At 39.9% G+C, this 27,248-nt stretch overlaps 2 protein-coding genes across 2 annotated transcripts in view; one reads left to right on the top strand and one right to left on the bottom strand.

The window, feature by feature from the left end:
- LOC121383816 overlaps positions 1–27,248 on the bottom strand; it is an 81,261-nt gene that overhangs the window by 38,935 nt on the left and 15,078 nt on the right. The window contains 1 exon segment of the mRNA XM_041513915.1: positions 14,465–14,649. Within this exon segment, the coding sequence (XP_041369849.1) occupies positions 14,465–14,649 (185 nt within the window).
- Positions 12,797–22,163, top strand: LOC121384724 (Golgi-associated plant pathogenesis-related protein 1-like). The gene is made up of 6 exons (XM_041515244.1): positions 12,797–12,921; positions 14,408–14,645; positions 15,809–15,883; positions 16,873–17,052; positions 18,584–18,659; positions 21,572–22,163. The coding sequence occupies exons 1-6, from the start codon at positions 12,868–12,870 to the stop codon at positions 21,714–21,716; spliced, it is 768 nt and encodes a 255-aa protein (XP_041371178.1). The 5' UTR covers positions 12,797–12,867; the 3' UTR covers positions 21,717–22,163.

Here is a 27,248-nt window from a genome sequence, read left to right as displayed (position 1 = left end):
CTCTTAGATATGCAGATAGATACTCCGTGCCGATGAAGAAATATGTTAGCTGACTCTTAGATATGCAGATAGATACTCCGTGCCTATGAAGAAATGTTTTAACAGACTCTTAGATATGCGGAGAGATACTCCGTGCCGATCAAGAAATGTGTTAACGGACTCTTAGATATGCGGAGAGACACTCCGTGCCGATGAAGAAATGTGTTAACGGACTCTTAGATATGCGGAGAGACACTCCGTGCCGATGAAGAAATGTGTTAACGGACTCTTAGATATGCGGAGAGACACTCCGTGCCGATGAAGAAATGTGTTAACGGACTATTAGATATGCGGAGAGACACTCCGTGCCGATGAAGAAATGTGTTAGCTGACTCTTAGATATGCGGAGAGACACTCCGTGCCGATGAAGAAATGTGTTAGCTGACTCTTAGATATGCGGAGAGACACTCCGTGCCGATGAAGAAATGTGTTAACGGACTCTTAGATATGCGGAGAGACACTCCGTGCCGATGAAGAAATGTGTTAACGGACTCTTAGATATGCGGAGAGACACTCCGTGCCGATGAAGAAACGTTTTAACGGACTCTTAGATATGCAGAGAGACACTCCGTGCCGATGAAGAAACGTTTTAACGGACTCTTAGATATGCAGAGAGACACTCCGTGCCGATGAAGAAACGTTTTAACGGACTCTTAGATATGCAGAGAGACACTCCGTGCCGATGAAGAAACGTTTTAACGGACTCTTAGATATGCAGAGAGACACTCCGTGCCGATGAAGAAACGTTTTAACGGACTCTTAGATATGCAGAGAGACACTCCGTGCCGATGAAGAAACGTTTTAACGGACTCTTAGATATGCAGAGAGACACTCCGTGCCGATGAAGAAACGTGTTAACGGACTCTTAGATATGCAGAGAGACACTCCGTGCCGATGAAGAAACATGTTAGCTGACTCTTAGATATGCTGAGAGACACTCCGACTCTTAGATATGCTGAGAGACACTCCGTGCCGATGAAGAAATGTGTTAACGGACTCTTAGATATGCTGAGAGACACTCCGTGCCGATGAAGAAATGTGTTAACGGACTCTTAGATATGCTGAGAGACACTCCGTGCCGATGAAGAAACGTGAACGACTCTTAGATATGCGGAGAGACACTCCGTGCCGATGAAGAAACGTGTTAACTCTTAGATATGCGGAGAGACACTCCGTGCCGATGAAGAAACGTGTTAACGGACTCTTAGATATGCGGAGAGACACTCCGTGCCGATGAAGAAACGTGTTAACGGACTCTTAGATATGCGGAGAGACACTCCGTGCCGATGAAGAAACGTGTTAACGGACTCTTAGATATGCGGAGAGACACTCCGTGCCGATGAAGAAACGTGTTAACGGACTCTTAGATATGCGGAGAGACACTCCGTGCCGATGAAGAAACGTGTTAACGGACTCTTAGATATGCGGAGAGACACTCCGTGCCGATGAAGAAACGTGTTAACGGACTCTTAGATATGCGGAGAGACACTCCGTGCCGATGAAGAAACGTGTTAACGGACTCTTAGATATGCGGAGAGACACTCCGTGCCGATGAAGAAACGTGTTAACGGACTCTTAGATATGCGGAGAGACACTCCGTGCCGATGAAGAAACGTGTTAACGGACTCTTAGATATGCGGAGAGACACTCCGTGCCGATGAAGAAACGTGTTAACGGACTCTTAGATATGCGGAGAGACACTCCGTGCCGATGAAGAAACGTGTTAACGGACTCTTAGATATGCGGAGAGACACTCCGTGCCGATGAAGAAACGTGTTAACGGACTCTTAGATATGCGGAGAGACACTCCGTGCCGATGAAGAAACGTGTTAACGGACTCTTAGATATGCAGAGAGACACTCCGTGCCGATGAAGAAACGTTTTCACAGACTCTTAGATATGCAGAGAGACACTCCGTGCCGATGAAGAAACGTTTTCACAGACTCTTAGATATGCAGAGAGACACTCCGTGCCGATGAAGAAACGTTTTCACAGACTCTTAGATATGCAGAGAGACACTCCGTGCCGATGAAGAAACGTTTTAACAGACTCTTAGATATGCAGAGAGACACTCCGTGCCGATGAAGAAACGTTTTAACAGACTCTTAGATATGCAGAGAGATACTCCGTGCCGATGAAGAAATGTTTTAACAGACTCTTAGATATGCAGAGAGATACTCCGTGCCGATGAAGAAATGTTTTAACAGACTCTTAGATATGCACAGAGATACTCCGTGCCGATGAAGAAATTACAAGAATCATCAGCTACAAAACCAGCGATGAAATTCAGAAAGCATTAATTGAAATATGGCAAGGTGAAACATAAAAGGAATAAGCGATATAACCAGATATTTGGGCTCGTACAACCAGTTAGACCAGTCTACCGGCAAATCGGTTCGTAGACGAGGAAACAAGTCCAACAAAATTCAGCTTACAAAGAAAACAACTAAAAAACAAACAAAAAAACCACCCTCTCCTTTAGTGAAGTTGTCTCAAAAGGATCTTCAAAAGCCTGTCCTTCCCAGATCCTACAACGACTTCAAACACCACAGCAACAACGAGAACATTAGCGGCAGCACCATCCACACTAATAACTGGAACCACACCGACGACGAAAACAAAGTTAAGGAAAAGTGAAGAAAATTGGCGCACGGTTAGGTTATACACACGAAGACAACCATCCACTGATTATACTGATCAGTGATCGTCATACCACGCAGTGTGAGACTAGCCGACGGTATACATCACACTGAGCATACACAATCGATAACAGACATTTCCGACAACACATGATAAATATTATTTTTAGGTAAACGTCGAAGCAAAAAATTTTAATCCACTTTTGGACTACGTTTCACAAGCTGCTTAATCCTCCTTTGAATCGAGAGTTAGCTTGGTCAAATGCTAAATGCGTACCTCTCAAATCGTGAGACCTCAGTAATCCGGACTCCAGCAGTCCAGAAACCCCACAGTATACGGACAGCAGATATATAAAACGTACTCTACACATCGTAACGGTGTTCGTTAATCCGGATATTCAGTTTCCGGAAGTAGACAGTCATTATAAAAAAAAAAGTGTAAAAAATAAAGACAGTGTTCTTCACTTTATCGGACATAATTTTGTTGAACAGATCATTTGATTAGAAACAAAAGTTTAACTTGTTCCGAGTTCGTCCAACCATGGCCAGTAACACCAAACAACAACTAATTAACACCTGTCAAAATGGCTGCATGGGGTCTCACACCTCTTCGTATGTCAGAACAGAACAGAACTTTATTACACCACGCACGGCATATGGGAAAACATGAACAACAATCTTTGACATGACAATATGACAGGAGAGGGTTTACATGAGACTATTAAATAATAAATAGTATAAGTATATAATATATAAATGCATATAAAAAATATTATACAATAATACAATACCTCAAGTGGTGTGGTATATATTGATACAGATATATCTACGGTCTTCTGAATTTATCATTCATTACTTTAATCAGTTTACCGACTTTTCTTAGACACCTATTTTATTACTGGTCAATAATTCTTTAAATTTCGAGGTACTAGGATTTAGATTAAAAAAAATCGTTTCAGGGGACATTTTCGGGGTTCCTTAAAGAAGGCACAAGATAATAAATACTGATATTCATCGCCACTATCATTAGAGTCACATAGTGTGCATAATCGATTTTCTACAGTGTTGGTCCATCGTCCTATTTCAATTGGGGAGGGGGGGGGGGGGGGGGGTAGTGATTCGAAGTTCTAAACTTTGCAGTGCACGACCCAAGCGCATATTCTGATCATTGTCAGTTGTCATTGTCACTGAATGTGAATGTATATATTAATAATATCGAGTTATCTACAGCAGTAAAGGACTTTAAATTTAGATGGTTGCCAGAAAAAGAAATTGAGTTTGTCGATAAACTTTCGTCTGATGAAATTATCGATAGATTAGATGAACTTGAATACAGTATATTTTTACAAACTGATTTAAATGATGAATTTGTTAACCAAACTGTGTTAGATTTTGTAAATATTATTAATGATGTAGCAAAACCCATTTTTTCTACAAACGTGTCATACGGTGTTACTCCGCGTTCCCAAGTAACTAGACGCTGTGAATTTCTCAGGTTACTGAACGAGTACAGACAAAATGACTCTGAAAAAAACAGATTATTGATGGTACAAGCGCGCACTAATTTCAAAGCAAGTATAAGACAGTGTAAACGTGACTTTGATTGTAAGCAGACAGATAGATTATTAGCAGCCAAACGTAATAACGTCAAAGAATATTGGAAATTGTTGAAAGGCGTGTCATATATAAACTCACCTAATATAACTAGTAATGAATTTGGGAGGTATGTGAATAATCCGGCAAGTGACTTGTTTACTCCAGATGAAGATGTGATTGATTTTATTGAACGATATGCAAATAATGAATTTCAGGTGATGTTCGAAGAACTGAATATTTCTATTGATTGCGCTGAAATCATGAACGCTATTAACCAGTTACATACTCAAAAGAGCAGCGGACCAGATCGTGTTATAAACGAGTTTCTAATCAGTGGAAAAGATATACTATGTTCTTATATGTGTTCTATTTTTAATGCAGTTTTCAAGTCTGGCCACTTCCCACAGTCATGGGCGGATGGTTATATAATACCACTACATAAAAAAGGAAGCATAAATGATGTTAATAACTATCGTGGTATTACCCTACTTAGTTGCCTGGGTAAACTTTTTACAAAAATATTGAACAATCGACTTACTTGTTGGGCTGAGAACTATTATATATATGTTGAAGGACAAGCTGATCTCGCACAGGCATGGGAACAACGGATAATGTATTTGTATTGCATTCGTTAATAACACACTTCGTGAACAGTGGAAAACAGCTGTTCTGTGCATTTGTGGACTTTTCTAAAGCTTTCGATTATGTAGTGAGAGACAATTTGTGGTATAAATCAATAAAATTAGGAATTAGAGGAAAAATGCTAAATATAATACGCGATATGTAAAGCTGTACAAAATCCTTTGTGAAGGTCAACGGTTCATTGTCAGAATTTTTCCTATGTGCAACTGGTGTTAGACAAGGGGAATGTATTTCTCCGTTTTTATTTGCAATGTATATCAATGACCAAGAAGAGGAACTAATTACTAAAGGTGTAGATGCAATTGACATAGGAATGATGAAACTCTAGTGTTAGTTTACCTTTACAAATTAAGTACGTTTTTCCCCTCAACGAAATTGCAATATTATTGTTCCACGTTTGAAGATACAGGTTATACGGTCTTAATTTGATTTGTTCAAGAACTTGGGTGAGGTTTTTTTTATTGAGAATCTTTGGGACGTCCATATATCTGCCATACCTAGTCTGTTAAATAAATGTTCAATATGTCGGATCCAAGTATAACTGTATCTATTTAGGGAAGAGTCATGCAACATAAATTCATTTTATAAAAGGATACTAGTAGTTTTGTTTGTTTGCCAGATACTATTCTAGTCCAGAAACTAGTCATTCTTTGTTGGATAATTGATTATCTCGATGCTTGTTTCATTCATCCATTCCTTCATTTCAACTTATTTTCGTGGTTATATCCAATTAAGGTTCAAGCACGCTGTCTTGGGCACACACCTTAGCTATCTGGGCGGTCTGTCTAGGACAGTGGTTTAGTTGTTAGTTGTTAGTGAGAGAGAAGAGGGTGTAATGGTCTTACACCTATCCATTGAGTCATTAAAACTCGCTCTCGGTGGGAGCCGGTACCGGGATGCGAACCCTGTACCTACCAGTCTTATGACCGATGGCTTAACTAAGACACCACCGAGACCGGTGCCGGTGGCGGTTTCATTTCATTTTTAACTTATGTTCATGCTTATATCCAATTAAGATTCAAGCACGCTGTCCTGGACACACACACCTCAGCTATCTGGGCTGTCTGTCCAAGACAGTGGGTTAGTTGGTTAGTGGTTAGTGAGAGAGAAGAGGGTGTAGTGACCTTATACCTACCCACTGAGCCCCTAAGAACTCGCTCTGGGTTGGAGCTGGTACCGGACTGAGAACCCTGTACCTACCAGTCCGACGGCTTAACCACTGCGTTTCAGGCCGGTTTCAGCTTAGCTTAGTAACTAGTTTAACGTGTCCATATACCACTAGGGTTTCGAACACGCCTATCCCTAGTCCGGCCTCCTATAGGATCGGGGGTCTGACTCGGAATAGGATAACCTATCAAATACGGTCAATTTTGAAATTTTGAATATTAACGCCAAAAGTATAAAAGAGGGGGAAATTGGGGTTAATACATTTTGACTGCGCCTTTAAAGTTCTATATTAACATTTCTAACCTATATTCATTATTAATATAATATAATTTTGGCGCGAATTTAGATGGGCTGGTCTAAAATTAATAATAATTATTCAACAGTATTCATTAAGCCCATGGGAGGTTAGGAGGAAAGGCTATAGAGTTGCCGGTTTCATTCATTAAGCCCATGGGAGGTTAGGAGGAAAGGCTATAGAGTTGCCGGTTTCATTCATTTCATTTCAACTTATTTTCGTGCTTATATCCAATTAAGGTTCAAGCACGCTGCCCTGGGCACACACCTCAGCTATCTGGGCTGTCTGTCCAGGACAGTGGGTTAGTTGTTAGTTGATTAGTGGTTAGTGAGAGAGAAGAGGGTTTAGTGGCCTTACACCTACCCAATGAGCCCTTAAGAACTCGCTCTGGGTTGGAGCCGGTACCGGGCTGCGAACTGTACCTACCAGCCTGTAGTCCGATGGCTTAACCACTACGCCACCGAGGCCGGTCGCCGATTTCATAGTTCTCTTTCAACGTGGACGTGACAGGGTTCACTGAACAAGGTTACTATTTTTTCACATTTTCATAGCATTTATAAAATGTAATTAGTAAAATTAAGATGGACGGTCACTGGTAAAACGTAAATATGCATTTTTTGACACCAATCCCAAGAAACGAAAAAGTCACAAAGTAGTCCTTAAACTAAAGGGACAATGTGTGTACAAGTAATTGTAAAAATTGAAAAAGCCATTTAAAAAATGACTCATCATCAATCTGATCAATATTTTTTTTATTTTTTTTTATTTTTTTTTCATAGATCTGTATTTGTTGCTTAATTTCTTTTATTCATTTGCCATTCAAGGGAAATATCTCTTCAGGTTCGATCCAGTTCTATGGGAATTGGTTAATCAGGACACTTTTATTAAAAATGATATTGTCCGGATTAACGAGGTTCCATATTACTAATATCTTCAATATACGAAATTAACGAATATGAAAACAGTGTACACGACTTTTCGCACTAACCACTAACAGCTAATTATTAACGCACTGTCCTGGGCCTCGTTCCACGAAGCCATCTTAGCCCTAAGATTACCTTAAACGCATAGCTACCCTATACACTTAAGTTGATCTTGGGGCTAAGATCGTTTCGTGGAACAGGGCCCTGGACAGACATCCCAGTGTAACTGAATACACATTTAGAAGGTAATTTAAAAAATCCTTTGTATGCTTGTGAAAATTTTTATAATTGTGAACGGCTTTTGATATGAATACGTTGGGATTTTGTTTCTTTGTTTTTTTATTTTTTTATTTTATTTTATTTTTTGTAGTTTCTTGTTATTTTAATTTGTTTTGTTTGTGTTACTTACACGTAGTTAGCCACACTAGACGGTGACTCACCACCCGTACTATATGATATGTCATAAACACATAAATCCCAACATCTTGATAGTGACGCTCAGTAACACAGATACCATGGGGTGGAAAGCGCAACCCGGTGACCTGGATGTTGGTCGTTATGACACTCGTAGGCGGACTCAAACAATAAAAGTCGATGGTTGTTGGAACGCCGTGCCAGTCTATCAAACCTACGCTCTGGTGAGTTTGTTAAGCTTGTCACTTTTGTATTTTAGACGTTCAAATTAAATTAAATTAAATTAAATTAATTTAATTAAATTAAATTTAATTAAATATTATTTTATTTTATTATTATTTATTATTATTTTATTTTTTTTAAAAGAAGTTATAATTATTGCTGCTTGTATCATAATTAAGTTCTACTGCCTGTCTATATAAAACTACGAACAAGCTCATATAATTTAACTACTCAAATTGGAAGATATAAAAATCCCAAAAATCCCAAGAGGAGAAAGATACTGCCCCTTTTGTCCAAACATGACTAAGATAGAAATACACTTCTTACAAAGCTACATTGCAACAAATTCCTGAACATACGCGTACGTGCCCCCCCCCCCCCCCTCCACTGTACCGCACGCTTATGATGACGAAACATATTTAAAAGCCATAATCATTCAAAATAATCATACACAAACGATTGCAATCCATGATAAACGTAAATTGTGTTTAATAATGCTACACCCTTTAAATATACACGATTTATACACAGTTTAATAATATTAGTATTAAGTTTATTATTAAGGCTCAAATAGTCTGACAAGATGGCATACGTACTCAATTTGACACGTGTCTTTTCAATTTTATTTTCATTTTTAACATTAATGTTACTTAACTACATGTGTATTTTAGTATATGCATTGCCGTGTATTTATGTGTGGAGCATGCTGTGACATGATCTGTAACCGTTGTTAATTTTGTTAGTGGTTTGTGTGTATGTGTGTGAGAGAGAGAGAGAGAGAGAGAGAGAGAGAGAGAGAGAGAGAGAGAGAGAGAGAGAGAGAGAGAGAGAGAGAGAGAGAGAGAGTGTGTGTGTGTGTGTGTGTGTGTGTGTGTGTGTGTGTGTGTTTGTGCGCGCGTTTTGCGTGTATTTTTTCATAGCTGCTGCTTTTGTTTATTTTTATTTCTATTTAGTGTTTTATTTTTGTTTTCCAGTCTGACCTAAGCAATGTAATTTCATGGCGGAAAACACATTAAGTATGTTAAGTTAAATATTATGGCATACGATACACAGGAAACAATGTTATGTGCTGTAGGGTTACAGTCTATTGTTTGTACATTTTGTATCACCAGTTTTGACATTACACCTCTCTCTTCCGACAAAACACGTCTCGCGTCCTGGTTTTCAAATTCTGAATACGTACTGCGGTTTTTCACAGTCGCTGGTAGTCATTTCCGAGCTACGTACCTCTTTTGTTTCACATGGCATTAATTGTTATATATGGATATATGAATAGCCATACTGACATACATACGTATTACGACTATTGTTATAACATCAGCGTATTGCCTAAACGGATTAATTCCAAAATTCTTGACAGTGAGTGTGGCAGAACCACACAGCTGGTAAATATGATACAAACAAACACAATTTGTTAAAAGTGTATAACCATTGTCGGACGTACCCACCAGCCGAAGGTAGGGGATCATCTTGTAATGGTTCGATCTTCTGGTTGTTTGTTGTTGTTTGTGGGGTTTTGTTTGTTTGTTTGTTTGTTTGATTTTTGTTTTTCTTTGCAATATTGTGAGCGGAATCCCTTTTTTTCTGTTATAACACCGTATGTACAATTACTCCAGTTTCGTGAAATTTAATGCAGTGGCATGTGGTTGATCACGGCTGACTTGAGGTTTTACTTCTGGTTGCATACTTTTTTTAATAAACATTGACATTGTGTTCCAATGTTTCTAGTTCATTTATTTATTTATTTGTTTGTTTGTTTGTTTGTTTTTACTTAGTTGTGGTTATGCATTTATTTTATTTAGTTGTGTGTTGATTAATTCATACATACATTCATTCATTCATTCATTCCTGTATTTTATATTACTTCATTACTTTGGTATTAATTAATTCATTCATTCATTCATTCATTTATTCATTCATTCATCCAATCATTCATTCGTTTATTTTCAAAACAGACTTTTATCTCGCATCATATAAAAGAAGAAAGCAAAACGGAATAAAATAAAACAATGGCACTTGACAATAGCAATCAATACTGTAAGTGGCGATTTTGGCCTGGTTTCCATGGATATTATCTCCTGTGTTGGGCCAGTCAGCAAACACGGAGTTAATTACGAGGATAACACATTGCTACAACATAGTCACCATTTAAACTTTGGATTTCAACTTTTGTCAGTTAGTTAAAAAGTTAAACGTTGTTTTGTTTAACGACACCACCAGAGCACATTGAAAATTAATCATCGACTATTGGATATCAAACATTTGGTCATTATGACTCGTAGTCATCCGAGGAAACCCTATTAGCAGCAAGGGACCTTTTATTTGCATTTTGCCACAAACTTGAAAGCTAATTCAACGGCCTTTGACCAGTTGTCGTGTCCTGGTTGGAACGAGAAAAAACTCAATCAGCTGAATTGGTAATTCGATCCTGCACCGCAAGAACCTCAGTCGAGTGCTCAACCGACGAAAGTGTCAGTTAGTAGACATTGTTTTAGTAACAGGTGTTTGAATTGTTTTATATTAAGATGACAGTAATTGCAGAATGTGTGTTATTATTTCAAGTCAGATTAATTGGCGTCACTGGTTCGATGAATACCTGACACGGCAAAGACGCAATTACGGTTAATTCTAAATCTGGCGTTGCCACTCTGGGATTGGAATCCAGGATTGTATTAGTGTTATTGGTATGACTTGCCCTAGCTGCATTGTTTATATTTCTTATATAAATACACAATGTGGTACTGAATCGTACGATAATCTTAGGAGAAACCTGTAGACGTGGACGCTAGTACGTTCACATCCATCTATCGTTCTAGACAAATACAATGCAACCAAAACGGCACCTTGTACTAGTTGTCCGCGCCAACGAGGTTTAAACCAGATGGTGAGAGGTTTTTAATATTCTGTATCCTCAGCGTGCTTACTGAAATGACGAGATGGCCTATATTACTTATGAGAAGCACATCAGCGTGACAGCAACTCCATAGTTAAGTGCCATACATTTTCAAAATAGTTTACAGTTTCTATAAATCCCTTAGAATACATTAAATATCGATGTAATAACGACAGTGTTACGTATACAGTTTGTAGTCAATATGTTTTCAATATCAACTGTACGGGCGTCCGGGTCCTGGTTGGAGTTTGTGGGTGTTTAGTCAGTCCCACTCGTTGAACGAGTCATGCGCGTATCATGTCTTGTCGTATATATATATATATATATATATATACACACACACACACACACACACACACACACACACACATACACACACACACACACGACGATACAGGATACGTGCATGACTCGATCCAACGAGTACTGACTAAACACGCACACACTCCAACCAGGACCCAAACGCCCATGATCCAATGTATACACAGAACATTAATTTCAGCGAAGTATAAGTCACATGGTCAAAACTAGATGGCACTTTTTTAATTTCCAGATGTAAATAATAACATTCTATGCTAGAGTTGAAATAACAACATCAAACCAACTACGGACACATACGTCAGGTATCTGTCTGTCTGTCATGAACATATACGTCAGGTATCTGGCTGTATGTCATGAACACATACGTCAGGTATCTGTCTGTCATAAACACATACGTCAGGTATCTGTCTGTCATGAACACAAACGTCAGATATCTGTCTGTCTGTCATGAACACATACGTCAGGTATCTGGCTGGCTGTCATGAACACATACGTCAGGTATCTGTCTGTCATGAACACATACGTCAGGTATCTGTATGTCTGTCATGAACACATACATCAGGTATCTGGCTGACTGCCATGAACACATACGTCGTGTATATGTCTGTCATGGACACATACGTCAGGTATCAGTCTATCTGCCATGGACACATACGTCAGGTATCTGTTTGTCTCTCTTGAACACATACGTCAGGTATCTGGCTGTCTGTCATAAACACATACGTCAGGTATCTGTCTGTCATGGACACGTACGTCAGGTATCTGTCTGTCTGTCATGAACACATACGTCAGGCATCTGGCTGTCTGTTCGGGAAACATACATCAGATATAAGTCGGTCTGTCCTGGACACGTACGTCAGGTATCCGTCTCTCTCGCTCTCTCGCTCTGTGCGTGCGTGCGTGCGCGTGTGTGTATGTGTGCGTGCGTGTGTGCGTGCGTGCGTGCGTGTATGTGAAAGTGTATACTTTGCTGCTAATGAAAAACGTATTGTGGACAGATTGTGCCGTTATAACTTACTCTGAATGGGAGACACGTACCGGGCACGAACCCAGTAACTGCCAGCTTTAAAGAAACGAATTGCATATCTTCAGTTGTAACACTGTTGCGTAGCCGGGGGGTGGGGGCAGGGGGCCATGCCCCCAATCCCGTGAAATAGAAATTTAGGTGTGATCAGTGTCGTACTCGATATCATTGTTTACTTGGCTGCCAGGTGCCCCCCATACCCCCCCCCCCCCCCCAAATACAAAATCCTGCCTACGCCACTGTTATAACATTAACTCTTTTTTTAACTGTAGGCTTTTTACATGGGCGTATGGGGACTCTTTGATTTAGGGGGGCTGGAGGGGTTGATTTGCCCGAAATTTTACCCAAATAAAAACTGCCCGAATTTTCCCCACTGTTTTGCCCGAATTTTGCCCCCCCCCCCCCCCCCCCCCCCCGCAGCCCCACCACCCCCGGGTCGTACGCCCATGGCTTTTTATATATGTGTAACAATAACTGCAACTTCATTGATGGTATAAATTGCATTCTGTGATAATAAATTACGAAAGTCCAAACAGTAAACTACATGAAGCATTGTGCGACTGACCCTCTTATGCTGTGACTTCCTGATGACAATGAATCACTTTCCTAAATGTATACCGACACTGCCCTAGCTGTTCACCGACAGCAAACACTCCATAGCGATATATGCATTGCTGTTACAGCCCGTGACAATGTCGGCCATAACACTTCAAGTATCTACCAAGATGAGATTACCTCAAATAAAAGTAAGGATTTCTAAGTCATTGAATTTAAGAAAAGTAAAACTTAGTGATTATTATTATTTTTTATACGTTTGTCATGCTAAAATATTTGTGTGCAGTTTTTGATTTTTCATTAAGTGATGGATGAATGAATGAATGAATGAATGAATGAATAATGAATGGATAAGCGAGTATGTGAGTGAGTGAGTGAATGAATGAATGAATTTTTAACGATACCCCATAACGAAATTTCCATTAAGTTATGTAACACATGTAACACATAATTCAAACTCATCAGAGAGAGAGAGAGAGAGAGAGAGAGAGAGAGAGAGAGAGAGAGAGAGAGAGAGACCCACTGCCGCCACACAGGCTAGTCCTATTAAAGAGCATTACCCATAGACAAGACAGTACGTACCATAGCCTTTGGTGTACTAGTTAGATTATATGCACTTCCTGTAGACAAGAAATTACGTACAATGGCCTTTAGCGTACCAGTTAAATGAAATGTGTTGTCCATAAACAAGACAGTACGTACCATAGCCTTTGATGTACCAGTCAGAACCAAAATACGTCATTATTAATTATTATAGTGCATATTCCACGACCTATCATTTTATCGCATATCTAGGTAGGTAGGAATTCGTTTGACAGAATTGAATACAATTTAAAAGATTCAAACACGCTTGTTATGGGTATCAACTTTGATATTGCCAGAGACAGTACCCAAAACGAGATGAGAAGGGGACGGGCGTTAATGGCGAGTTAATAAAATAACAAATAACAAAATAACAAAATAAATTATTGCTTAGCCAAAGATGTAAATAATTTCGAGCATTTTGGAAACAGTCTCCAAAAACAAATAAGAAAGGATCAGACTAAATATATTGTAAATTGTAACAAAAAGTTTTGTCTGATCTATATGGCCTCATTAAGGTCGTTAAGGTGCAGAGCTACGAGAGATGAGATTGGTAGCATCCCATTAAGTAAACCCTGAGTCAGTAGATGTGGACGGTATAGTCCTGTGTGAAAATACAGATCTTAAAATTGTGGATCCGTCTGAACAAGAGAAAATCAGACTAGGGTGTAATCCAGTCGTCATGGTTGATATAGCGGTACGGCCGGGCCCTGTTCCACAAGTTACGAGATGCTACCAATGACAAAAAGTCAATATTAAGAAGAAAAAAAGTAGACAACTTGCGCGGACAAATTTTCAAATGGGAAGATAACTGTAATCTGAGGCCATTCCCTTTCCTTGACAAAAACAACAAAATGGAGGAACCGGAGTCAATAGGTGAAGCTCGAGAAAAGCACAAACAGTGGCACAGACTCCAGACTAGAAATGTCCGCATGTCTAATATTGATTTTTATTCCACCTAATAAATGATGATAGTTACAGTTCCTTGTTTTGAATATTAAATTCCTATTGTTATAATGTTTATAAAACCTGTTTCACTTTAAATTGTGATCGCTATTCTATATAACGACCAGAGTGTCCGATTTCCATTTTCAGAAGACAATGGCGGATAAGAAACTCATAGACGAAGTTCTGAAGGCGCACAATCAGTACCGGGCTCTCCACCAGGTGCCGCCGCTGTCGCACGACAAACACTTGTCGGCGCATGCGCAGAAGTGGGCTAACAGACTTGCATCCGCCGACCTGTTCGAGCACAGCGACTGCCGCTTTAACGGGAAGACCGTTGGAGAAAACATCGCCATGAAGTGGAGCTCCAGACCCGTAGAATACTCGGGTATCTAACACAGATGTTCATACAATTATAGTTAATTACTTCACAAATAGTTGGATTGGTTGTTAGAAAGAGCTTGTGTCCTATGGTTCAATTTTCTTTTTTTAAACACACACACACGCGCGCGCACACACACACATATATATTGTTAATTAACCTTGCTCAGTTCAAAATACTTGTTCATTTATCAAAGAGAATGAATACTTTGCAATTACCCAGAAAGTATATATGTAAATATAACACACGATTGTGTGGTGCCCGAGGATGATAGAAGTCTAAAAGCTCATACAGACTGGAAGCGGCGCGTCAGGCTAAACAATAACTGTACTGTGCCTTGATGGATGCGTGAAAAACGCATTCGACCAGTCGCAATTATAATCGTATATGGTGTATCTGTCCAAACCGTTGGTGCCGCGCCCAGTCTGTACGAGCCTTTAAAAGTTGCTGTAGAAGTGGTTGATGGACTCACCAGAAGAATTCTGTTTTTCTGGCATAAGTAGCTTGAAGGATAAATAGGACAGATTCCTGGAGGTCATATTGATAAGTAGTGTAGAATTGTTTGGTCTGTCATCGCTTTCAGTAACTAGTTCCATGCAATTTCAATATTTAAATTTGTGCATTTTATTTTTGTCAGCATTGTCAGTCTGCTTCAAGGACAAAACATGATTTATTGTTGGACTGTTATTTTGTTTTGTTTTTGTAGCCAGTTTGACAAATCAGTGGTGGTTTATTTTGTACAGAAATTATAATGTAAACTATTTCTGGCTTATTGTGATAGTATTACAAAACACAGCAGCGCTGCACTGAGTATCTACAAACTGTCTACACACACTGATACTGTAAATAAACCATGTATTTTGAATGTTATTTATAGTAAAATGTTAGCAAATTCGGGATAGTCTTGTTAACCACTATATTCTAGACTGACAGCCCAGATAGCGCATACGTGAATCCAAGACAATGGACTACCTTCAGAGCTGAAAACATGGCAATGATAATAGGGGTTGTGCCCAGTATAGAAGTATCTGAATCTTGATTAGATAGAGACTTATTATTATTATTATTATTATTATTATTATTAGAGTACCCTGACCGTGACCCCGAAAACGATCAGTTCTCCATTAGGTGACCGGTTACGAAGAATCTAATGCTAACTGTATATTCAGGTCAAGAGGTCACCAACGAATGGTACAACGAGATTCAGAAGTATAGGTTCGGAAATCAACATCAACCCGGCTGTGGTGAGTTTGTATAATACTTATTAAGGTAGAGACGGGCGTCAATAGTATCCCAAGTAACACACACGGTATATACATAACCCCTACTGAAAACAAAATTATGTGTTATGTCTTCTGTTATATATTTTAACAGTGCATGTTTTGTATAGTGTTATGCTAGGGACAGGTAACACCAATGACATTTTACATTAATCTCGAATAAAATCTCTATCAAAGCTGATTACCAGAAAGAAAACAAATGCTATGACAGGATGATATTATTAATAAGGTATCGTTAGTTTTCTATATATAACAAAAAAAAGAAAGAAATTGTGCAGGGACATAAAAGTGACACCTTCTGTAGAATGACCCATCCCAAGTAACATATGCAGTATATACATAACCCCTACTGGAAAATAAATCATTAAACCAATCGGTTAAACACTGATTCTCCAAACAAAACACCATGAAGGTTAGCGTACCTTCAGCACTCCCCTTGTTTCCACTCCTGATACCCTTGCAATATAGAACTTAATTCATAACAGTATTTTAGTTCGTGTTTCTTAGTCTTTCTTCTTCTTCTTCTTTGCGTTCGTATGTCTGAAGGTAAGGGTTCCACGGTTAAGCAGTGGTTTGTAAATACCCTACACTAATACTGATTTCCAAACCAGTGCCTCAACTAAGCTTAGTACGCCAAAAGCCGTGGTATGTGCTGTGCCATCTATGGGTAAGTACATACAAAAAATCACTTGCTGTTCATTGGAAGACGTATCCTATGTTGCGGGAAAATGTTTCCTCTTTGTCTCTCCACGCACTCTATCTCTGTCCCTATAATCTCCTTTTCTCTCTGTCTGTCTCTCTCTTTGTCTCTGTTTTCATCTCTCGACAGTGTTGAAATAACCCCATCTTAGACACCAGATAGCCGTGAATTATAATCTTCTGGGGTGTCGTTAAACTAATAATCTTTCTATTTCCGTTGAGGTCTTGTTGAAATACTAGTACTTCCATTTCAGGTCACTTCACCCAGGTGGTGTGGAAAGGTTCTAAGGAGATGGGAGTTGGAATGGCGAGGGATCAAAAGGGAAATATCATCGTGGTGGCAAACTACTACCCTGCCGGGAACATGTTGGGCGATTTCGCTAGTAACGTCTTTCCTCCTAAAGGCGGGAGCACCGTAATCACTAAACAATCAGGTAAAAGTAAAGTCAAACATTTGGTAATTTTTACACTGTTTTGAAGAGGAAACCCGCTGTCGCCACATAGGCTACTCTTTTTTCGACAGGCAGCAAGGGATCTTTTATTTGCGCTTCCCACAGGCAGGATAGCACAAACCATGGCCTTTGTTGAACCAGTTATGGATCACTGGTCGGTGCAAGTGGTTTACACCTACCCATTGAGCCTTGCGGAGCACTCACTCAGGGTTTGGAGTCGGTATCTGGATTAAAAATCCCATGCCTCGACTGGGATCCGAACCCAGTACCTACCAGCCTGTAGTCCGATGGCTTAACCACTGCGCCACCGAGGCCGGTACAATCAGGTAAGTACGTGTCAACGTCTGGTACTCATAAGTGTACGGGACGGGGGATTAGGGGGTCACCCCAACCTCCACCACTACCACCATCACCACCGCACCCACCACCACCACATCCACCACAACCACCACCACCACCAATGCTGGAGAAAATCTTCGCATTCAGGCAAACACAATGGAGACTTTCAGGCAATATTAGCGGGCCTAAAAAAATTTGTTTACATATATTTCCACCTTTCTACTCAATAGTAGTTGCAAGCCATATACAAATACTTAGAGATTCGTTTCAAACCCTATATAGCAGTTTTGTTATCCAGATTTGGGTAGTTTTGTTTATTTCGGGCAAAAATTAGCCTGCCACCCCCCCCCCCCCCCCCCCTCCGAAAATGAAATAGATGCCCGTACGCATATGCTGGCACAATATGTAGTATGTGCGTACGGATGTATGGACGCGCGCACGCGAACACATACACACACATACACGTGTATATATATATATATATATATATATATAGAGAGAGAGAGAGAGAGAGAGAGAGAGAGAGAGAGAGAGAGAGAGAGAGAGAGAGAGAGAGAGAGAGAGATACTAACTAACGAGTTACGAGGAATTACGGATTATCTGTCCCGAGTGAACTGATGTTATAAACCCGAGCCTCTGAGTTGGTTATTCTCTTTATTACTCATTGTCAAACTTTAATGATTTTAAAAGTATATTTACGTTCCCGCTGCTGTAACAAGCTTGACCAGCCATAACAATATATTCATACGCGTCGTTACCGGTGCACACCTAACAGTATCCACAGACGAATAGTTCCAAAAATAGTCGAAATAAAAAAATAAAAATATATAGTAATAGTTTGACAGATGAATGAAAGCATGAATGAACAAAACGTAGTCCCGGCAGTACGTGATTGCCAATCAAATCTCTTCATTATAAAGCCAGCCAATCAGTGGCTGTAGAAACAATCTCCACACTGTGCAGAGATGGAAAAAATATTAACCCGTATATTTGAGCCCATATGGGTAATAAATATATATATATATATATACACACACGCACACACACACACACACACACATACACGTACGTACTCACACACACACGCAACCCCCTCCCCCGCCATCCTCCCACAAGCACGAACACGAACACGTACACACATCTATGTTTGAAATATTTGTCTTACTGTTTGTAGATAATCCCCCAACGGAGAGATCCAATAGTAAACAACCAGGCTTCTTCGTTGGACTCGAACCGGGTATCAGACAATGGTCAGTGTATGTATGTATGTATGTATGTATGTATGTACTGATGTGTGAATATCTATATATTGTATGTATGTCGAGGTTGACTGTTACATACATGTACATAGACATTAACGCACTGGCGCAGGGGATAATTAAATCCTTTCTGGCCTCACAAATTGTCCGTTGCTGGGATTCGGACCTATGGCACCGAATCGCCCACAAATTGCAGACTTGCCACGATACCTTCTGAGCTATTGAGGTATCCATAAAAAGGATGCTCTTTAACCCAGCTATATGCATGGGGCCTACAAGTTAGGCGGTCGATCCCGCTTACGAACATGAAACAGTAGGCAAACATGGCAATGGCTAGTATGTATTGATGTATGAATATCTGTATATTGTATGTATGTCGAGGTTGACTATTACATACATGGGTATTAACGCAATGGCGCAGGGGATAATTAAATCCTTTCTGGCCTCACAAATTGCCCCATGCCCTTGCTGGTACTCGAACCTATGGCATCGAATCGCCCGCAAATTGCCGACTTGCCACGATGCCTTCTGAGCTATTGGGGCATGTATGTATGTATGTATGTATGTATGTATGTATGTATGTATGTATGCATGCATGCATGTATGTGTGTATGTATGTATGTATGTATAAATGTATAAATGTATGAATATCTATATATTTTATGTATCTCGTGTTTAACAGGTACGTACATAGATATTAATTGACTGGCACAGAAGATAAACTCCTTTGTCTTGGTCTCAAAAAGTGTCTCTCATGCCGTTGTTGGGTCTCAAACATTAGGCACCAAATCGCCCGTAGTTTTCAGACCACCACGGTAATGTATGTATGTATGTATGTATGTATATATATGTTGTATGTATGTATGTATGTATGTATGTATGTATTTTTTAATAAATGAATGACGAACGAACGAACGAACGAACGAATGGATGGATGAGTGAACGGAATTAGTCGCAGATAGGTCGGGCAGCAAACACAACACGATCTAAGTACTGTGGGTAGAGGAAAGTTAAGAATATCTAAAACCCCAGGAGAAGCGATAACAGCGATAATATAAAATAATGTTATACAGGTGTCCCCACCCCACCTGAGTACTGTGGGTAAAACCCCAGGAGAAGCGATAACAGCGATGATATTAAATACTGTTATACAGGTGTCCCCACCCCACCTGAGTACTGTGGGTAAAACCCCAGGAGGAGCGATAACAGCGATGATATTAAATACTGTTATCCAGGTGTCCCCACCCCACCTGAGTACTGTGGGTAAAACCCCAGGAAGAGCGATAACAGCGATGATATTAAATACTGTTATGCAGGTGTCCCCACCCCACCTGAGTACTGTGGGTAAAACCCCAGGAGAAGCGATAACAGCCATAATATTAAATAATGTTATGCAGGTGTCTCCACCCCACCTGAGTACTGTGGGTAAAACCCCAGGAGAAGCGATAACAGCGATAATATTAAATACTGTTATACAGGTGTCCCCACCCCACCTGAGTACTGTGGGTAAAACCCCAGGAGAAGCGATAACAGCGATAATATTAAATACTGTTATACAGGTGTCCCCACCCCACCTGAGTACTGTGGGTAAAACCCCAGGAGAAGCGATAACAGCGACAATATTAAATAATGTTATACAGGTGTCCCCACCCCACCTGAGTACTGTGGGTAAAACCCCAGGAGAAGCGATAACAGCGATAATATTAAATACTGTTATACAGGTGTCCCCACCCCACCTGAGTACTGTGGGTAAAACCCCAAGAGAAGCGATAACAGCGATAATATTAAATACTGTTACACAGGTGTCCCCACCCCACCTGAGTACTGTGGGTAAAACCCCCAGGAGAAGCGATAACAGCGATAATATTAAATACTGTTACACAGGTGTCCCCACCCCACCTGAGTACTGTGGGTAAAACCCCAGGAGAAGCGATAACAGCGATAATATTAAATACTGTTATACAGGTGTCCCCACCCCACCTGAGTTCTGTGGGTAAAACCCCAGGAGAAGCGATAACAGCGATAATATTAAATACTGTTACACAGGTGTCCCCACCCCACCTGAGTACTGTGGGTAAAACCCCAGGAGAAGCGATAACAGCGATAATATTAAATACTGTTACACAGGTGTCCCCACCCCACCTGAGTACTGTGGGTAAAACCCCAGGAGAAGCGATAACAGCGATAATATTAAATACTGTTACACAGGTGTCCCCACCCCACCTGAGTACTGTGGGTAAAACCCCAGGAGAAGCGATAACAGCGATAATATTAAATACTGTTACACAGGTGTCCCCACCCCACCTGAGTACTGTGGGTAAAACCCCAGGAGAAGCGATAACAGCGACAATATTAAATAATGTTATACAGGTGTCCCCACCCCACCTGAGTACTGTGGGTAAAACCCCAGGAGAAGCGATAACAGCGATAATATTAAATACTGTTATACAGGTGTCCCCACCCCACCTGAGTACTGTGGGTAAAACCCCAAGAGAAGCGATAACAGCGATAATATTAAATACTGTTACACAGGTGTCCCCACCCCACCTGAGTACTGTGGGTAAAACCCCCAGGAGAAGCGATAACAGCGATAATATTAAATACTGTTATACAGGTGTCCCCACCCCACCTGAGTACTGTGGGTAAAACCCCCAGGAGAAGCGAGTTCAATAGCACTTAGTTAAGCTATAAAATAGATTTAAAGGTCCTATGTTAAATTCAGTTAAAGTTAGAATACCACAGTTGAGGGTAAACCTGTTTGTTCTAATAACAGCGATAATATTAAATACTGGTGTACAGGTTTGTTCCCCCCCCCCCCCCCCCTTCCCCGAATAGTTAGTATTGCCTCTCGTGGATGGTAAAAGGTTATTACTTACTCTTTTGTAAATGTTTATTTGTTGCAGTGGCGAATCCAGAAGTGTGAGTACGCGCACAGTCGTTGAGGGGTCCGGCTCTAACAGGGTCACGAAGACAATCACAGAGGAAAGAATCACGAAAGCTGACGGACAGGTGATTGTCAACAGGCAGGAGAAGATCGTCACAGGATGAAACGCCATCTACTCCTCGTGGAACATAGCTGGATTTTTATACATTCCACAGAAATAAAGACACTCATTTTTTTATATATATAATGTCTAACACACACACACACACACACACACACACACACACACACACACGTAGTATTTGTTACATATGAACTAATATTAGTAGTTGTAATATTACTAGTTGTATAATAGTAATACTATTAGTAGTAGTATTGGTCATAGTGTAGTACAGTAGTGGTAGTATTCGAAGTAGTATTAGAACCATTACACAGTGTGCGTTCCCCTCCCCTCACTTGAGGACGAAGATATACGGGTTTTGGGGGGGGGGGTGTGTGTTTTGGTCCAACTTTATATAAATAAATATAAAAATATGGCAGTGTCGAAGCTGAATTTGATGGATGCCGGAAACGTAAACCGATGATACAATAAATTTTGATGGTAAACTAGAGTTATGTCCCTTTCATTAGTATTGTTTGACTAACTGTTCGTGAAAGAATGCTTCAGAATTGGAAAAAGAAATATTATAACCTACAGCTATTCGCTGTCTGACGTGGTTATTTCGTCACGTGGTCTAAAGTGTGACAGGAAAGCCCGCTGTATCAATTATATAGTCTGTCCCATCCTCCTACAAAAATATGTATATATTTATGTGCAGTTTAGAAAACAATCTACCCAGAAATAAATAACTTGTAGTAAATTCCATAGTATGAAAAAAAGCGTTCCCAGTGGGATGTGACTATAGGCTGATGGCTTCAGAAATGGACAAAAAAGTAAACTAACGACCCCTCATCACGATCTGATGTCCAGCGCGGTTATTTCAACACTTGGTCTACAGAGGAAGGCAGTCATCAGCACCTGCCACAGTAGGTTATTAAGTCAACCGAATACCAGAAGGGTGTATACTACCAAATCAAATCCCATAGACGACAATAGTAACATATGTGGCTAAAACTCCTACCTGCAGCGTATCAATCGACATAAACGCCACGGATATAAATACTACCACCCCTCACACTTAAAGTGAATCAGAAAAAATTGGGGGTCAAGCTGCTCGTTTCTGAAATAACGGGTAGCGTCTATGACTACCCTAGTTCCGCACAAATTTGAGTACTTTTTTTTACAGGTAACCCATACATGTTTCAAGCACAAGGCTACTTGACACATTGGTACTAGATGAAATAAAATTGCATATTTTTTTTAGCCAGATGAAACTATTATTTTTTACAACCAACATACTCACATTTATAACCAATCACAGGACAGGTTTAGTACTACCAGAAGGGGATATTATATGCACTTTGCCACAGACAGAACGGCACATACCACATACTTTGGTGTGCCAGTCGTAGAGTACGTGGTGTCGTGGAGTGAGGGTAGTTTACGAGTAAACGCTCAAGTGAGTGAGATTCGGACATTTGACCCCGATCATGGAAGTTTGAATGGCATAAGCGTCTGTAGCTCGAGTGTCATCTAGCCCCCATGGGCGTTCACAACAGTAAAAAAGAGCACATTGATTTATTAATCATCGGCTATTGGATGTCAAACATATGGTCATTTTGACATAGTCATAGAGAGGAACCCCGCTACATTCCGATCATGAAAAGCCAACATTACCTTTGCTTACTCTTTTATTTTGCTAAATAATTAACTGGCCCCTGTACTGGCTCGCTATAAAAGTGGTGTCCTCCTACAGACGGAGTTGGAACTAAATACCGTGGTCAAGACCATCTGTCCTTTGTAGATAAAACACCAGACAGTGAATCATGGCTGAATACTATCACGACTTTCATCATAACTTCTTAGTCAGTCCACCGATTAACAGTTCCTTACATTCACTAATGGTTCGAGGCGGGACGAAGCGCGGTCGATCTGGGGTCGATTCCCGTCGATGGGCTATTTCTCGTTACACCCAGTGCACCACGACTGGTATATCATAGGCCGTGGTATGTGCTGTCTTCTCTTTGGGATGGTGCATATAAAATATCCCTTGCTACTAATGAAAAAAAAAATGTAGCGGGTTTCCTATCTAAGACTATATGTCAAAATTATTAAATGTTTGACATCCAATAGCCGATGATTAACAAATCAATGTGTTCTAGTGGTGTCGTTAAACAAAACAAACTTTCACTTTCACCAACGGCTCAAGCACAGCTGACTTGGGCACATCATTCAAGTTTCATCCAACACATAGGGTGGCAGAATATAGAGTTGTACTTATACGAATACGAATAGATATTTCGAATATTATCAATTACATTAAATTCCGATTAGTGTCGGTTACATTTAATTTCGATTATTGTCCCGTTACGTTAAATTTCGATTATTGTCGGTTACGTTAAATTCCCATTATTGTCGGTTACGTTAAATTCCCATTATTGTCCGTTACGTTAAATTCCCATTATTGTCGGTTACATTAAATTCCGATTATTGACGTTTACATTAAATTCTGAAGTTATGATCAATCTACCTCATCTCGGAATTAAACAAGTAGTGAGAACCGAGTTGTCTGAGGTCTCACTACACAGATGTCATCTGCCATTGAAACCCATGTTAAATTGCCCAACATCAAACGAAGATTGCTAATAGAACGGGTTCTTGTTGGCACTAACAACATACACCATTCCAAACATACATTATATAAGCATTTATTTTCACACCAAAAATAAGAAATTTTTTGTCTCTTTTTGTTTTCTTTTGTTTTTTGTTTTGTTGTGGTTTTTTCTCTCTTTTTTTCTGTTTTTTTTATCTATTTTTCTCTCTCTTTTTTTTTTTTTTGTGGCGGGGGGGGGAGTATTTGACCGCATCTGGCTGTAGTATCGATCCGAACAGGTAGTTTAGGAACCTATTCACACTGGTCGGCTGTTCCGCTATACATTTCCCAAAAAGTCGACACATAATATTACACAATAACATAGACAAAATCCAGCCAAAAGGCTTACCACTGAAAAATACAAATTGTTTTAATTCTTCCCCAGTTACTAGTAGTGAATATGTGAACCACAACATACATCACAATTAGGAATTCTAGTGGACCGTGATAAATAAACTCTCACCCGGAAGTGATCTGCGTAGTGAGACCTAATCATTAACTTGACGATTATCCTGCCTGTTTAGTTGGTAGTGAGTCTATTCGAGTCTACCCAACATCTCTATAACTGTCACGACTGATGTTTTCGGAGGAAAAATGAGAAAGCAAAAGTTAAAAAAAAATAATAATAAATACAAACACAATTTTAGAAAAACAAATGAACAAATAAAACAAAATGTAAATATTTATGAACTGTCCTCTGTCTTATAATTTAAAACCTACAGCTCAATAAATAACGCAATAAAATATACACAGATGGCATGCAGGCTATCAAAATCTATTTTCTAGCTGTTAATCCACATCTGTTGCGCGCTACCTGTTAGTTGGTCATGGCACTAACGTGTGACGCCATTCCCCAGTAACACTGTATTGAATATATTAACTCAATATTTTACGAACCTATGACAAAGTTGATGCAGCAACTAAAGGTAGGTGCAATATGCATTTTCCATTGTTCCGAGTTATGCCATTTCTTGCACTTAGTATTTCTATTGTATGCAGGCAGTTAATACAAACGATAAACTGATATAATTTAACATAAACAGTTTCTGCACGAATACGCTATCGCGGTGAGAATCACTTCATGAGACATTTGGGGCGGGACGTAGCCCAGTGGTAAAGCGTTCGTCTGATGTTTCGTCAGTCGACGATCGATCCCCGTCAGTGGGCCTACTGGGATATTTCTCGTTCTAGCCAGTGCACCACTACTGGTATATCAAAGGCCGCGATATGTGCTATCCTGTCTATGGGATGGAATGGTGTATATAAAAGGTCCCTTGCTATAAATTGGAAAATGTAACGGGTTTCCTCTCTAAGAGTATATATATGAAAGAATTACCAAATGTTTGACATCCAATAGCCGATGATCAATAAATCAATGTTCCCTAGTGGTGTAGTTAAACAAAACAAACTTTAACGACACCACTAGAGCACATTGACAGGCCTTTTTAATCCACTAGCCATAGGATCATTGATGTTTAACATTTACTAGCCACAATTACAAATTCACTAGCCCTACTTTACTTTAAGTCAATACAATTTTACTAAATAAAAGTAATAATCGGATATGTCACCTAAAGAGGGAGATAAAGCTTAAAAACAACACTAACATTGAAGGTTGGGGTGGGGTCAGGATACTCATATTTACAAAATAGACTTAACTGTAACATGTGACGATTTTGTTTTCACTAGCCATCAGGCATGGCAATAGAAGTTATTTACTAGGCCAACATTAAATATCACTTGCCATGGAAATGGGCCTACCATAATCTAGAAGCCCTGACATTGATTTACTAATCATCGGCTATTGGATGTAAAACATTGGTCATTTCGACTCGTAGTCATCAGAGGAAACCAACTACATTGTTCCATTAGAAGAAATATAGCTTTATATACAATGGCAGGACGTAGCCCAGTGGTACAGCGCTCGCTCGATGCGCGGTCGGTGTGGGATCGATCCCCATCGGTGGGCCCATTGAGCTATTTTTCGTTCCAGCCAGTGCACCACGGAATGTGCTACCCTGTCTGTGGGATGGTGCATATAAAAGATCCCTTGCTGCTTATCGAAAAGAGTAGCCCATGAAGTGGCGACAGCGGGTTTCCTCTCTTAATATCTGTGTGGTCTTTAATCATATGTCTGACGCCATATAACCGTAAACAAAATGTGTTGAGTGCGTCGTTAAATAAAACATTTCCTTCTTTCTTTACGTACACTTTTCCACAGACATGAAAGCACATACCACGGCATTTGACCAGTTGAGGTGCACTGGTTGGAACGACGTGCAGTGCTGGAGCAAATCCTCAAATTAGGGCAAACTGAGCTGGTATGAAACATTTTCACTGTGTATTCCCATCATCATACCCATAATATTAGCTAAAATCCATGCAAAAATGCGTAGTGATTCGTTTGGAACCAAGCAAGTGCTCCACAACTGATGTAACAAATGCCGTGGTATGTACTTTCCTCTGTATGCGACACGGTGCATATAAAAGATTCCTTGCTGCTAATTCAAAAGAGTAGCCCATGAAGTGGCGACAGCGGAGTTCTCTATCTCATTATCTGTGTGGTCCTTAACCATATTATGTCCGACGCCATATAACCGTAAATAAAATGTGTTAAGTGCGTATTTCAATAAAACATTTCCTTCCTTCGTTTGGAACCTTCTATAGCTGTTTGGTAGTAATGTCAATATTAATAAATGTTGTTGAGATACGGGCAGTTTCGTTTAATTCGGGCAGATTCTTTACAGAAATAGGAGCTCGTACTCCTGTGCATAAGGAAGGAATATTGATAATCTTTCTTCATGTTTGCAACGATTAATGAGGAGAAACATAAACGACAGAAAACAAGCACTTTACAATGTGTTACGGTGCAAATTTACAAAGACTCTTTGGATTTGGAAATTCTATTTATTTGAAGAAAGGTTATTAGAAGACGATTCGTCT

Source organism: Gigantopelta aegis, chromosome 10 (assembly GCF_016097555.1).
Source record: "Gigantopelta aegis isolate Gae_Host chromosome 10, Gae_host_genome, whole genome shotgun sequence".
Classification (NCBI taxonomy): Eukaryota; Metazoa; Mollusca; class Gastropoda; order Neomphalida; family Peltospiridae; genus Gigantopelta; species Gigantopelta aegis.
Note: the sequence above shows the minus strand (reverse complement) of the source record. Positions and strands in the feature narration are given on the sequence as shown.